At 30.9% G+C, this 15,096-nt stretch overlaps 1 protein-coding gene across 1 annotated transcript; it reads left to right on the top strand.

Moving 5' to 3' along the window:
- Nucleotides 1–1,305: 1,305 nt before the first annotated feature.
- LOC111494871 lies at nt 1,306–2,311 on the top strand. The gene is made up of 4 exons (XM_023144860.1): nt 1,306–1,630; nt 1,711–1,857; nt 1,937–2,007; nt 2,083–2,311. Exons 1-4 carry the CDS (start codon nt 1,306–1,308, stop codon nt 2,284–2,286), a joined length of 747 nt encoding a protein of 248 aa, XP_023000628.1. The 3' UTR covers nt 2,287–2,311.
- The last annotated feature ends 12,785 nt before the right edge of the window (nt 2,312–15,096 follow it).

Below are 15,096 nucleotides of genomic sequence, written 5' to 3'. Positions count from 1 at the left end.
GAGAGAAAAAAAAAAAAAAAAAAAAAAAAAAAAAAAAGTAACTGCTACGTACTTCCAAATACGAAAAAAGATTGAGAGATAAACTTTGAATTTTTTTTGTTTGTGAAGAATGTGAGAGTGAATTCATACTTGTTTGATCTTATGTTCACGGTCAACATTAAACCAATCCAAAAACTCGACTCAACCCAACTCGACGTATATTCATGTTGTAGTTCTTTACCGACTCCAACCATCTATATTGTCTCATATTAAATTAAATTTCTTATACATGAAAAATACTATAATCTAAAAAAAAAAAAAAAGATCATTATCCAAATCATTCATTACGTAGTTCGCACTCATTATTTTAACTCCGAAAATGTCTAAAACACAACCTTCATATACTATTTCAAAACACGTCTACTCATTTCTTACCTACTAATATGCACAAAGACCAAAACCAATCTCACTTAAGCTCTTTTTTTTTTTTTCTTCTTCAACTAAGGCAGCGAAGAGTCGACATCGAGGTGTCAAACCTTTTCGTCGATGTGAGCTCTTGGAGAAGATCAACCTTTTATCCCTAGAGTAACTTTTATCTGTTGAGCGACGACCCTTCCACTCGGCACGGTCAGATCACTAAGGCCGACTTTCGTCCCTGCTCAATGGTTGGGTCTTGCAGTCAAGCTCCCTTATGCCTTTACACTCGAGGGCCAATCTTCGTCTGGCCCGAGGAAACTTTTGCACACCTCCATTGCCTTTTGGGAAGCCTAAACCCCCATAGAAACTGTCTACCTGAGACTGTCTCTTAGCCTGTAGGTCATGACACAATGTTAGAATTCTGACTTTTCTAGAGTGGTATCTCACTCATGGCTCGGGCCATTGGAGAGGCCTTCTTCACCATCCATTAAAAACCAACAATAATACAACATGTTCCAAGGAAATCGCCCTCCTTAAAGCTAAAATTCAAACTTTGAAAATTTGACATACAATTGATTTCCTCTATGAGTGTCTAAGTGGATACCATAATATTGTACATGAACATGATTAATAATGCATCAAAAAAAAAAATGAAATATTACAATTCTTTTTTTTAGTATATTTGAAACAAAAAAAAAAAAGAAAAATTAGTTAAATTTATTAAAGATTTGACATTATTTCTTTCCTTTTATAGTTCAAGAATGAGAAAACTAAATCTTGGATTTTTTAGTATGATATTCATGTAACTAAACCAACATAAAATGAGCAAATTCTGTTGAGAAAAAAGTATTGAAACGCCACTACATTTTAATGCTCCATTGAAACTCCAAGATCATCCCATCAACCAAGATGATGTTCAAGCTTGATCGCTTCGCTCCTCTCCTGAAGGCAACCTCCACACTTGCTCTAATCGGTGAGAAAGCCGACCTTAGAATCACACCGATTATGTTATCGTTAGAGGTCAAACATCCTTCCCCCGCCTTCAATGCAGGCCTCCTGTTATCGCCTGGATTCTTCACCTTCTATTACACCAATAAAAGTCACCATTATTCCATAATCTCACTTGAATTATTCTACATCACCATGAATATCATGAACGCCCGTGGCTTCTCTTCAATGCTCTTCTTCCTTATCGAACGCTCAAACCGCCTTTACCTAAGATTTGATCATTCAAGTTAGTATTATTTCTTCCATGCACAATAATTCTTGCTTAATCTTGCTTTTCTTTTCCTTAATTTCGTTTTAATTTTATAGAGATTGAGCCGAAAGTCACGTCGTTTCGTGAGTTGACATTGAATCCTCCAGAGATGAATCACCTAGCCCGACTTGATTATGGAACCTTTGTCTCAATTGATTCACCAACATTCAGAAGCATCGTAACAGAATTACGTGCTGATTATGGTAGTGTTTTTTATTCTTATTGATTTTCTTATATTTCTTGAAACGTTTTGCCTCTAATTTCTATCCACAATTGTTGCAGCTCATGTTACTTTAACGGACTCACAAGTCAAATTCTCCAATGCAGATAAGGAGATTGTTCTTACCAAAAGGGTATGTCGTGTTTTAATGTTCAAGAAATTTGTGAGCCTTTTTTTTTTTTTACCGAATTTGATTGATGTTTTGCAGAAAAAACAATGCATAATTGGAGATGTTACAGAAAAGGATGAAATTAAATTTGTAATCGCTCTTCAACCCACGATGTTTTTTCATGATTTGAGCCATCAATCAGCGCGGGTGTGGTTGTTCAAGTCGAGTAATTCGTCTAGTGCGATGATTGTTCCTGTTGGAATGTATACTCAATTTTGGGTCTATTTCCCTCCTAAAGAGTGATATGTAAAACAAATTTCTTGTTTGCAAATAAACACACTCGTTCTTTTCTCGAGTATGCAGTTCTTCAATAAAAGATTTTCAATTTTTCATTAGCTCTAATCCCAACTTATCCGATTAAGTTGTCGTGGGATGCGACTTTGTGTACTTGCTGGTTACTAGATTACTTGTGTGGTCTCACACCTCCTTTAAGGACTGGTTTACAATGTAGAGACTCTGATCATAAGACCCCTAAGCCTTAGCGTGCTACACTATTGACCTAGGCCTAATTTGATGGTACATATACTCCTATTACTTGGTAGGGTGCAAAAATATGGTAAAGTTTCGCATGAGCTAAAGTCTTAGGATTCCATTGTTAAAATTCAAAACGAAAACATTACGAACCTGAGTGCTATTCAAGTTATTTACAAATGGAGAACCAATTACAAAATATGAAAATAAAGACTAAACTAATGTCTTGGGTCAAAACCCCTATATGACAGTATAATCTCGAACACTCCCCCATCTTGACGGCAACCAGTGAATACTTGACAAAAAAATTGTACAAAACTACTCGGTAAATAACCTACTTGTTGACTATCATCGCATCCTTAAACTAGTATGTTACTATGAGTTTTTCTTTAAGCTTTAACAAGTTTATGTATAGTTCAAGAATCCTCTAGCTATTACTACACATGAGGCACCTATCATGAGCTAAATTATTTATCATAAACACAATAGGGCCCCAATTAACTACTTATGTAGTCTCTCGTCCTCTTTTAAGGTTGGTTTATTATACATTAGATAGTAGCTTCTCATGTTATCTACTTGTGTAGTACCTCGTCCTTTTTCAATTCAGGTTTATTCCTTTGTAGTTATTCCTCGTGTCTTCTATTTGTATAGTTCCTCAACTCCTCTCATGGTTGGTTTATTCTACACACGGTAGTAACTCTTCTAGTCAACTATTTATGTGGTTTCACATATTTTCTCTAGGCTAGTTTATTCTACACACAATAGTGACTTCCTAAATTGATCATGTTCACGCGGAGAGCTTTCATAACTTCTCTTAAAATCCTTGGGCGTGGTAGCGGTTAATAGATTCTTAGGGCATCTAGGCGTTTAGATCTCATCTTGCATTTCAAGTCGCTTGAGGTTAGCTCTCTGGGGATAAACCAATCTATAGGTTCACTCAAATCTTGTTCTCTGATCACCACTCGTGATCCTTGAGTGCTCAGTCAACTGCAAACATATTGACTTCAGTGAACGTGAAAATCATTCTAGCTTTAGCGCTCTATTTTTAACTTGGTTCACTCATGCATACTTGGTTAAGGAGATACTCATATTGATCACATAAAGTACGAGAAATATAATCTATTTCTTCATGCATACTTATTAGGTACATATTCCTTCAATCACCTAAAGCATAAAAATCATAATCTGAACATTCATGAAAACTCAATGGGGCAATAACATCCATCAAACGTCTGAAGCACAGATCACAACATCTCATCCACCTTTCTTACTCAGCCAAAAACATTAAAATAGGCATTTTACTTAAATTCTCATTCTAGGGGCATTTTCGATAGTTTTCTACGATTGCCCATTCTTGTCCCAATCATGAATATTCTAACTATCTATCTAAGGTAACATATGTTTGCATGCTAGCACGTCTTAGTGATCCTTACAAGTATTACTTGAGAAAAGTATGAGTGGCTACTTACGTGGATGGTGCATGCCATTTCAGAGCTTGCTTTTTCACTTACCAAAAACTCTAAATTTCCTGAAAAAATCACTTGTAGGTCTTAATTCAAATGAAATTAAGGTCAATATTGAAATTGGGATGAAAAGTAGTCGAACGAAGGTTGAACGGGATAAAAAGAGGCTCATAACGCATGTTCACACTCCTCGAGGAACTCCCATGCGCGCAACCACGCGCGAGTATAGACATATGTCTGGGAGGGGTAGTCGCACCTTAGTCTATCGCACGTTGATTTGTCGCTTCAGGTCTGAGAGCGTGCATTCCATTTTAGAAGCGCATGCGGATTTTCCTTCGATTTTTCTTATGGTAACACGAGTACATATAGAGTCGGTTCAAGTCAGATGTAGAGCGGTTGAGACACAGGCACAAATCTTGGATCGGGCTATAAGTTCTTAAATACTTAATTATGTATCTTAACCTCTACAAATGTGGAAGACTAAATATAATCCTTTTAAGTCTAAACTTCAAAAGTTTCATCCTTGCCTTTTGATGAATGTAACTGTTAACATGAAATACATGCATCATGTCAAGTTAGTCCAAATGTTTGTGATAGACATTCAAATGTCAACATTCCACAATTCATTGGGCATCTCAAAATTTTGAAATTCATCGGTCATGTTGTTGGATTTTGCGTTTTGGGCCCAAAACTATTCTTTATGCTTCTACCATCTTAATACTCATATTTTTCATACCCATTTTGGGATACTAAGCTACAATATGTTTAGATTTCAGAATCTTCAAACAAATTACACCGTTCAGTCTCTCTCTGAATAGCCATCTATCCATCTACCAGTATTTAGACGAGGAGTGATGCTTTAAAACACATGGCTAGTTCAATGGAACTCTACTATGAATCTTCACTATGATCTTACACCTTCGACATCACAACTTCTTGGACCTTCCTTATGATCACACCTTCAAAACTCATACCTACTTTGTTCGACACCTAAATCATTATGACTAGATTTTTTAGGATTATATTGAAATAGTCAAGTTAAGTCACAACTCTAGTAGCATTAATATATATAATATCTTCCTTTTAATTAGTCCGTTTGAGACTCCAACATTGATAGCTCAATAGCAAGAGTCGTTCCTGTCTTATTTGTCTCATGATTAACCTATAACATTTCGATATACTAAATGTTGTGACAATCTCAATACGTAAAATTCTTCTTATCAGGTCAAACCTAAAGAATCACGCAACCCATTTAACTAGATAAATTTATAAATTTATTTTTTTCTATAAAGAAAAATAAAATAATCAATCAACGAACATGACGTATGGTCCAATCCCATTCCAAATATAATTAAAGTTGAACCCATCAAATTATAAGATGGAGTGAGGAAAAAAACTCTTTCTTGTCGTATTCTCACATCCAAACAAAAAGGATATAAAGTAATGATATATTTTGATCCCTTGTAATTTCTAAGTGCAATCAAATCATAGCCATATTCATTGATCAAATAAAAGTGCTCTATTAATCACTGACTGTTAGACAAACACGACTCTTCACAATGGTATGATATTGTCCACTTTGAGCATAAGCTCTCATGGCTTTGTTTTGGGATTCCCAAAAGGCCTCACACCAATGGAGAGCGTACTCTTAGATTATAAACCCATGACCATTCCCTAAATTAACCGATGTGGGACTTTCATCATCCAACACTTTTAATCACAAATCAAATAGAGTAATTGAAGGATTTAAATTGATTAGGGGTTTAGAAAGATTTAATTTAGGTTCACGATCAAATTACATCATAATAATATAATTGATTGTAACAAGAATGAGATTCTTTTAATTCTTTTGAACGTAATGTAATTAGTCGTATATCGAGCTTTAGTTTTCGTTTTTATAAATATGGTTAACCGTGTCCAAAAACCACTGATAATTGATTTGGACATCGAACTCATCTAGATACTCGATATTTAAATTGGAATCCATTTTTCTATGGTGTTTTTATTAAGAATTTGGGAACCATGGTTGATTCTCGTACAAAGTGTAGCAAACACAATCAATCGTAATAGCACCAGGTTTTATAAATTTGAAGTCCCATTGTTGATTACTATTACAATTGAGAAAATATGGTCTTGGTTAAGATTAAACTGGTAAGTTCATAAATATTTTTTAGAACAGTTTCATCTGTATATTAACGGTAAAGATATTTTTTTTTTTATAAAAAAAAAAATTATAGGTAAATTCATAAAAATTTAAATGTATTTTAAAAAATTATTATTATTTATTTTAGGTATATTATTGAAACATCTAATCTAATTTTTTTAAAGTATTTAAAATATAAAGATATTTTTATTAATTTAACTAAAAAAAATAAAGAAACTCTTTTTATGTTATTAATAAAATGAGTTCAATTTATGAAACATAAAATATGAATTATGGATTTTTAAGAATATTTTCAATTTTTTTTTATCATCTGAGGTTTTATAATGATTGCAGTATACGTGGCTAAAAAACTTTCAAAATTATGGATTTTTAAGAATATTTTCAATTTTTTTTTATCATTTATTAATAATGTTTAAAATGAATAAATAAATAAATAAATATAAGTTTTAATGAAGTCATGTCAACCGTTACCTCTCTTTAAGTTTCCTCAATGCTTTTGCATTTATGATCTTTCAACTTATATCCTCCTTCATGTCCTCCTCCTCCTCCTCATCTTACACCCTTCACATTTATTACCTTCTTCTTCGACTTCCAACCGTCCACATTCATATCATTTCATATTTTGATTCAAGATGCCGTTCAACCCGACACTCTCAACCCGATACATATTTAACGAAATTACAAGCCTTAACTAGTTCAACTTAGCGTTAAGACCCTTTTCATTTTGTTTGATCATCTACTTTTTCATATCTGCTTTCTATTACATCATCATTTTCGATTAACCGTCAATCGTAAAGCGAACGTGTTTTTCGATAGTAAATTTAGAGACGTGATTGAGTGTATGTACACAAGTAGTTTCCAAAAAGGCTCTTGAAATTGTGTTTCCTGCAGGCCAAATTTTCAAACTCCTAAAACCCAGTTTTGACCGTTGGATATGATAGAAATGGGTATGACTTTTTATTTATTTATTAATTATTACTATTGCATTATTACATAGTCAAAGAGAAAAAAAAAAAAAAAAAAAAATCGACCAAAGTCTCAATAATATGAACATGAAATTTCCAAGAAAATCTTTTGCTTCCAAGTTAAGTTCACACATTTATATAAAGTTTATATTTTGTATGCAAATTTATTGATTCTGTCTCTTCATATTTAATACAAATCAAAATCTGAGTTCTTTATAAATTAATGTACAAAATCAATAATTAAATAAATTTCTCGAGAGTCAATAATGTCAATAAAATCCAACCATATTACTATTGTCACAATTTCGTTTAAAATAAAAGGTCGGCTAAATTAATAAAAATATTTATCAACTCTGTATTATCATTCAATTTTAAAAAAAAATTAAAAAAATTACTCAAAAACACTATCCACTTTCAAAAGAGTTAAAAAAAATATACTTAAACTTAAAAAAAATAAAATTTAAAAATACAAATAAACTGATGATAATTTTTTTTTTCAGAGTTAAAATGTCAATAATATTTTTATTTTAACTTTTTTAGTTAAAAGATATTAATAAAACTGGTAATTTTTTAAACGGTTTTAAAAATGGAATGAAATTTTTAAAAATCAACAAATTGAAAAGTGTGAAAAGAAAAAAAAAAGAAATCTAAGACTTTCAAAAGTCCATGGACTCTTTTTTGGGAGAGAGATGTTGAAAACCCTAAAACTGTAATGAGTGAAGATTTTGGCAAAAACAAATGTGTAAATGCCAATAAATGCTACACCAAAAACCTATCTAAATACTTTTAAAATTTTAAATAAAAGAAAACGCCACCCTCCTATTCGTTCCCACGATCATATCGACATCGACATCAATACCATTTTCTCTCTACACTTGAGTTAGAGAAGAAAAAAGAGTAGTTTATCGAGTGGAGCCTGATAGAGTTGAAGAAATGACACTCCCAAACTCAATCGATCTGGCACCAAGCAAACACATTGATTGCTTAGGCCAACCCAATTTTCATACCATTATAAAAACAAAATACCCCTTATTGTATTTTTAATTTTTATTTTTTATGGTCATTTAAGGGTATTTGTAACGTTGATTGAGACATTTTTAGATTGAGTATAAATTTAAAGAAATTCAATTTAATTTTAGGAGAATTCATTGATCAGTCTGATTTATAAAATTTTCATCTATTTGACTTCAACCCAACTCAAACGGTACGAATTGAATTGGGATGCTCGAGTTTTTCCAGAGTCATCTAGATTTTTAAAACACCCAAAAAAAAAATAATAAAAAAAAAAAAAAAGAGAAAGAAAAAGAAAGATGGATGGGCTCATTGGCCATGTGGGTTTGTTTTGAGATTTGGATTTAGACTTATTCAGTCATTGTTAGAGAGAGAGAGAGAGAGAGAGGCAGAGGCATGGAGGTGCACGTACGTTGGACAATCATGTCTGTTGTATCAAATGAAACAAAATGGAGAGAAAAATAATTGAAATCCATAAATTCATCTAAAATTTTGTTCTCAATTATTTGTTTTTACCCTAAATAATACTAATAATAATAATAATAATAATAAAACCCTTGCTTGTTGAGACGTCGCTGCGATGGATTATTGGAGTTTAGGTTTAAAACGTTACTAGGGAGGGCAAGCACGAGTACGACTAGCTTTTCAATTTTATGCCTACTCTCCTATCTCCCTTATACGCTTCATAACCTCCTTTCTAAAACTAAACTCACTAACAACATAGCCTAACTTATCTTTAAAAACAACAGGTTCTACCTCCATGACATTCCAGTGCTCTCTCGATCACCATCACCCATTTGGAAAATAAAGAATAATTAATTCCTAAGTATCCTACTAGTAGGTTCTCACGTTCTTGTCCCCTGTTCCATGTTCTCAACATTATGGGTCTATATCATAGTTCATTGAAGGACGATACACCAAATCATATATCTCCCCTCTTTTCTTTTCATAGGGTTCTTGAGTTTTCATGGCTTAGAAGTGGACATATATAAGCCATCAGCTTGTGAGAAAAGTTGGACCTAACTCTCATGTCACGAAAACTTTTATAAATGTAATACATGAGCCACGACACATACGAAATGTCTTGATTTTCTATTATATTTTAAATTTATCAAATTTTATTGGAGATCTTGGAAGCTGAATATAAAAGATACCATTGTTTATAAAAACACCTAATTTGAATGTTTTTATCTTTTTTTTTTTCTTTTCATAGTTGACGGAATACGTAGACGTTCATAGAAGATGGAATACACGTTGTCTAACTCAAAAAAATTTGAAACTCCAAGCAAGCGGGAAAAAAAAAAAAAAAACTCAGAGAAGACACACGTCACTCAATTAGTAGTCATTTGAATGTTCTCAAGTCATACTTGTAGGTAGCATATGTGATAAGCTAGCATTTTAGCCTATTTTATCTTAGGTAGTTAAAATATACATGATTACGACTTTTAGAAAATCAATTTTGGATGAGAATGGATGATATGTTTTGGAAAATTATGAAAATTCTCTTACGATAAGATTTTTATAATGCATTTTAATTTTAGCGTTTTCCGCAGTGCTAAAAAGGAGATGCAACATCTCTTACTGACACATGAGAAGTGACTCGCATAGACGATAAGGAAAAATTCAGTTGATTCTACTTTTTCAGGTACAAAGGGACATGGTGACCACAATAAGGAAAGTAGAGATCATGGGCGGCCATGAACGTGGTAGCAGAGGAGGCCGTGACAATATCTCACAAATTTATGACAATGTCAACTTCTGAAAGGACAAGAGTAGGATCAAGTGTTAGTCTTATGAAAAATATAGACAATATGTGGTAGAGTGCCGAAAGGAGAAGCGTGATGAGGAGGTAAAATTCATATTCACGCATGACCAAAGAGCCAACATTGATGCCAATCGAGAAGATGTTCATCCGTTGATGCTCAACGAAGGGAAGGTTATGAATAACCTTGTCACAAAAGGAGAAGACCAAGTGGAGATCATGTGGTATCTAGACAATGAACCAAATAACTACATAACTAGAGATGAAACAAAGTTCAAGGAGCTTGATGAGAAACTAAGTGGAAACGTGACGTTTGGCGACGAATCAATTGTATCGATCCATGGCAAATGATACATTTTTTCTTAGTGCAGGAGACAATCAATGTCTACTAACTAAGGTATATTATATCCAAAGGTTAAAGAATAACATTATCAGTCTTGGTCAAATGACGAAAGAAGGTAGCAGAGTAGAGTTAGCTGGCTCATTCCTCTAGATTTTCGACAAAAATACAACTTTCTTGATGAAGGTAAAACGCTCGCATAACCGTCAGTACAAGATGATATTGGAAATCATCCAACCCACCTCTCTACTAATAGCATTCACGGACCTAGCTTGGCTATGGCATGCAAGACTTGGGCCCGTGAACTATCTATACAAGACTTGGGCTCATGAAAATTTATGTGGCTCGATCATTCCATGGTCAATTTCTGGTAACAAGTATTTTCTAGCCGTTTATTAATTTAATCGTATTATTATTATTATTATTATTGATATTTGAAGGATAAAATGTTGAAGTTGGTCCAAAAAGTTAATAAAGCCTAACCCTACTAATCCATAACGTAATAAATATAATTTATTGGAGTAAGTAGGTTAAAGAAAAAACAGGTAAAATGACGATTAAAGTTAATGGCCAAACCCAAACCAATGCCTCATTTAATAGGGTGCCCATTATTGTGATCCATTTATTATAAATCTTTGACTTCTATCTAATATATTTGTCATTGGTAGAAGAAATTTCAACCTCTAAATTTGAAAAAATAATATACATATATATTACTTCATACTATATATACAATTTTAATCATGAATTTTTTTCGATAATCCAAAAAAACTCATCACTCGAGTTAGATCATAAATTTAATTGGTTCATCCGTTCTTTATAATTTTAATTAAATGTTTGAAAATAAGTAATCCAGTTTACACACTAAGATTTTATTTTTATTAAAAATAAAATTTCGAATTAATTACCTAAACAATTGTGATCAACGGATAAAAGTATTGTTGGATTATGTTTGATTCATTAAATGAAAATTTTTGTACGGATGGTTTCCCCCAATCCATAAACACTCTAATTATGCCTTAAATTTAGATAGTTGTTGCAATTTTAAATTAGGTATTTAATACTTAATTGGAACTCTCGTGTTACATAGGGCCTCTCGCTATCAACCCATCTTGAAAGAGGGTGAGGTATAAGCACATGAGATCGTTCCCTCATATTTAGTGTGACTTTATGGCCTTGTGGGAGAGTATGTTAATAACCTTCCACACGTTATGCTTAGATTAGCAAATTTCACATTGTTCAATGAAATATTATGATGTAGCCCTCAAATGTGGAAATTCAAATAACAAAAACTTAAATAACATAAAGTAAAAATGCTTTATTCTAACTTATATGTTACAAAATTAAAATTGCAAACTACCTATGCATGTATGGTCTCCTGTGTTATAATGTCACTGTCACCTATATAGGAGAGTCTTGCATTTGCCTGAAAAAATAATAGTAACACACAACTTTAATATTTTAAAAAATAATCAGTAAGTGACCCCACTAGTAGAGTTAGATGCAAACATATACAATCATGAGTCAGACCTATCATATCATTATATATTCCTTAGGCGACTATCCTTCCTTACACGCGACTATTTTTTTTTTATATAGTTTCCCTCCTTCCTCGTGTGATATGATTTGTGTGTGTTCATTACAACACGGGATTCCAACAATAGTAAATGGCAACATGCCAAACTTGAAGGTAACTTCAATAAGAAAACTCGGGAGCAAAAACATTCACCGAAGAGAGCAAAATGAACTGTTTATGGTTTAAATAATGGAAAAATTCAAAATAATTTGAGATTAAAAGTAAATAGTAGTAGTAATTATACTAATCTTTACCCGCCTTAATTTGGTTAAAACGATTCTAGAATTTTTCAAAATGGATCAAATAAGTCAAAGAACTAAGAAGTCGTTTAAGTCAGTAGGAGACATTATTATGTCATGAAACTTACCAAGCATGGATACATGAAACATGTTGTAGTTTACAGAAAGGGATGATGACAAGAATAGTTATATACTTCAAACTATAGGTTTTTACACATCACTTCGATAAAACTCTTCTGTCTACTCTGGGGTGTAGCACCCTCATCTCGATCTTTTGCATGACCTCGTTAATGGCTAGACTAACTCTTGTCGTAACAACTCGTGTTCGCCCAATTCGTTCTAATATAATGAAGACCTACACAATTTTTCATAAAAAGCTTCGAATAATGTCATACCAATAGTTGCTTATAAATTATTGTTATAAGTAAACTCTACAAAGTGTAACTTAGAGCTCCAACTAGCTAAAAAAACCCAACATGTAAGCACATAACCGGTCTTCCAACATTTGATTCAGACGTTAGATTTGACCGTCAGTTTGTAAGTGGTATGTGGTATTAAAATCTAATCGTGTACTCAATACTTCTTCAAGACTATACCAAAAATATTTTTAAATGCTAAAAAAATTAATCAAACTTTAATATGATATTACTATTTTTTGCTTTTAATAATTAAAGAAATTATTGGTGGCACTATGAAATTAATAGATAGATAATTCATATGACTCTTAAAAGCTAATTAGCACATTAGACTTAATTTTCTAATCTACAATTTTAATCTGTTAAAAAATTAATCTATATTGAATTTAGTTTAATCCAATATTCATTTCACTCTTTTTCATAATAATCAATAAAAAATATTTCATAAAAATTCTAATTTAATTGAGACGAGCACTTTTAAGCCAACAAAAATAATAACTTATTAAAGTGATTGGCTCGTTATGTAATAGATCATAGACAATTTTATAGGTATTTACTTATTTGTCCATGATTGAAAACGCTACTTACTAAATTTGGATTAGTTTTTCGGACAAAAAATGAATTTTTGTCCAAATTTATCTAAACATTTGTAGGTTAGGATAAGTCGAACCCAGTCTAATTATTTGAATTAGAATTTTTAGAATATTTATTTATTTATTTTCAAACATTTAATTATTATCTTTTAATCCCACCCATTATTAATTTAGTGGGGGTTTTTTTATTTATATATATATATATATATATATATATATATATATATATATATATGTATTTTTAAATCAAATAAAAACTTTAAGATCTTATTATAAAAATTATAATACATGGTAAAATTAGTTTGTCACATTTCAGAATTTGTTGCATTCAAAAATCATTTGTAAATATGATACATTTTCTTCTCTAATCTCATTTATATATCTTTTTATTATTATTATTATTATTATTATTATTATTATTATTATTATTGGTAATATACTTTTTTTTTTTATCGTGAATAAAATATATTATTAATAAATTATTGATACGAATAAAATGAGATTAGTAAATAAAAATCAACCTAAAAAGTAAAAATGAATTAGTCCGAGTAAGTTAGGCAATTCTAAAACAATATTTAAATAGTTCTAAAACAATATTTTACAACTTTAAAAAATATACAAAAAAAAATTAAATTGTTAGTAATTTGTTTTAAAAATATTCAAAATTTTAAAAGAGTTAAAAAAATACGTTTGAATTTTCAAAAATTACTTAAATATACTTAAAAAAATTTAAAATTTCAAAAGTACCTTCAAACTTTTTAAAAACTTCAAAAAATATTTTTTTGCTATTAATATCACGTTTCAAAAATATTAATAACCTTTGAAAGTAATATTAAAAAGTTTGGAAATAATCGACTATTTCTATCAATATATTTACCATAAATATTTTTTTGAACTTTTTTTTATAAACAGTAAGAATGTTAATGTGATTTTAAAATTTTATAGGTATTTTTTAAATATATTACTAATAAAAAGGTTATTATTTATTTGTTTGTTTTGCTTTTTTTTTTTTTTTTTCTTTTACAAAAATTGAAAGGAATTGATGAATTTTTTTTAAAATTTAGAAGGATATTTTAGAAATGTTATTTTTGAAAATAAAGTATTAATGGTTTCCGATAATATAATTTTTGAAAGTTTAAGATTATTATTGAAACTTATGAGAGGTATTTGTGAAATAAAATATAAAATTTAGGAATATTTTTATTAATTTAACCTTTAAATTATAGTATCATCTTTTTTAGTTATCCGCTTAAAAAATAACTTAGTTTACGATTAAATTTTCAGTTGGAAATTAATAATGCTTCAACGGTACAATTCCATGACAATAAAATTTTGACCATATTGTGATTAAAAAAGGAAAATGGTGACGGGTCAATTTGAATGCTACGAGTATATCTTTTTTAAATGCAAATTATTTCATTGTGTATTAAAAATATAATTAATAAAGGTTTAATGATGCGATCATGAATAGCATAAATGAACTATAATAGAATACGAGAACTATATAAATTCAAGCTTAAAATCCAATCACTATCTGTTTACAATTCAGCACGAAATTATACAAATTTACGCTTTCGAACTCTGAGTCTTACAAACTCAAATTTGTTAAGTCTACAAGCCAAACAATTCTCGAGTTTCTATAAATTCTCGTCGTAATCAGATGCTAAACATAATCATACAAAATGACCGAAATACCCTTGGGGTGAAAGGGGAAATGAAGAAGGGTGTTAAAATTGAATAGGAGAGAGAAGGTTGCAATTGGGGGAATACATCAATGAATGCAATAGGTAGCAAAAACCCCTCTATCTCTATAGTAAACATAGACTAAAGTTGAGAAGCAACCCAAAGAAAATAACATTTTGTATTACTCATATAAACCCACCATAACTCACACCCTTCCCCTTCAACTTAATTATGCTAAGCTAACCTTTCTTTTTGTGGTCCAAACTCTATGAAATTTAAAGATTTTGAATGCACCCAAGATTTGGTTTATTAACTTCTTTAGCTTTTAAGACGTTGTCGATTTTTTCAACGTATTGTCGTTAGTCTCATG

Source organism: Cucurbita maxima, unplaced genomic scaffold (genome assembly GCF_002738345.1).
Source record: "Cucurbita maxima cultivar Rimu unplaced genomic scaffold, Cmax_1.0 Cma_Scf00020, whole genome shotgun sequence".
Taxonomy (NCBI): domain Eukaryota; kingdom Viridiplantae; phylum Streptophyta; class Magnoliopsida; order Cucurbitales; family Cucurbitaceae; genus Cucurbita; species Cucurbita maxima.
Note: the sequence above shows the minus strand (reverse complement) of the source record. Positions and strands in the feature narration are given on the sequence as shown.

What these genes read in the sequence shown, in the direction of transcription:
- LOC111494871 (XM_023144860.1), top strand. Translation starts at nt 1,306, where the DNA reads ATGATGTTCAAGCTTGATCGCTTCGCTCCTCTCCTGAAGGCAACCTCC. An exon ending in CCTAAGATTTGATCATTCAA is followed by an intron (nt 1,631 to 1,710) that starts GTTAGTATTATT and finishes TTAATTTTATAG; the next exon opens with AGATTGAGCCGAAAGTCACG. An exon ending in AGAATTACGTGCTGATTATG is followed by an intron (nt 1,858 to 1,936) that starts GTAGTGTTTTTT and finishes CAATTGTTGCAG; the next exon opens with CTCATGTTACTTTAACGGAC.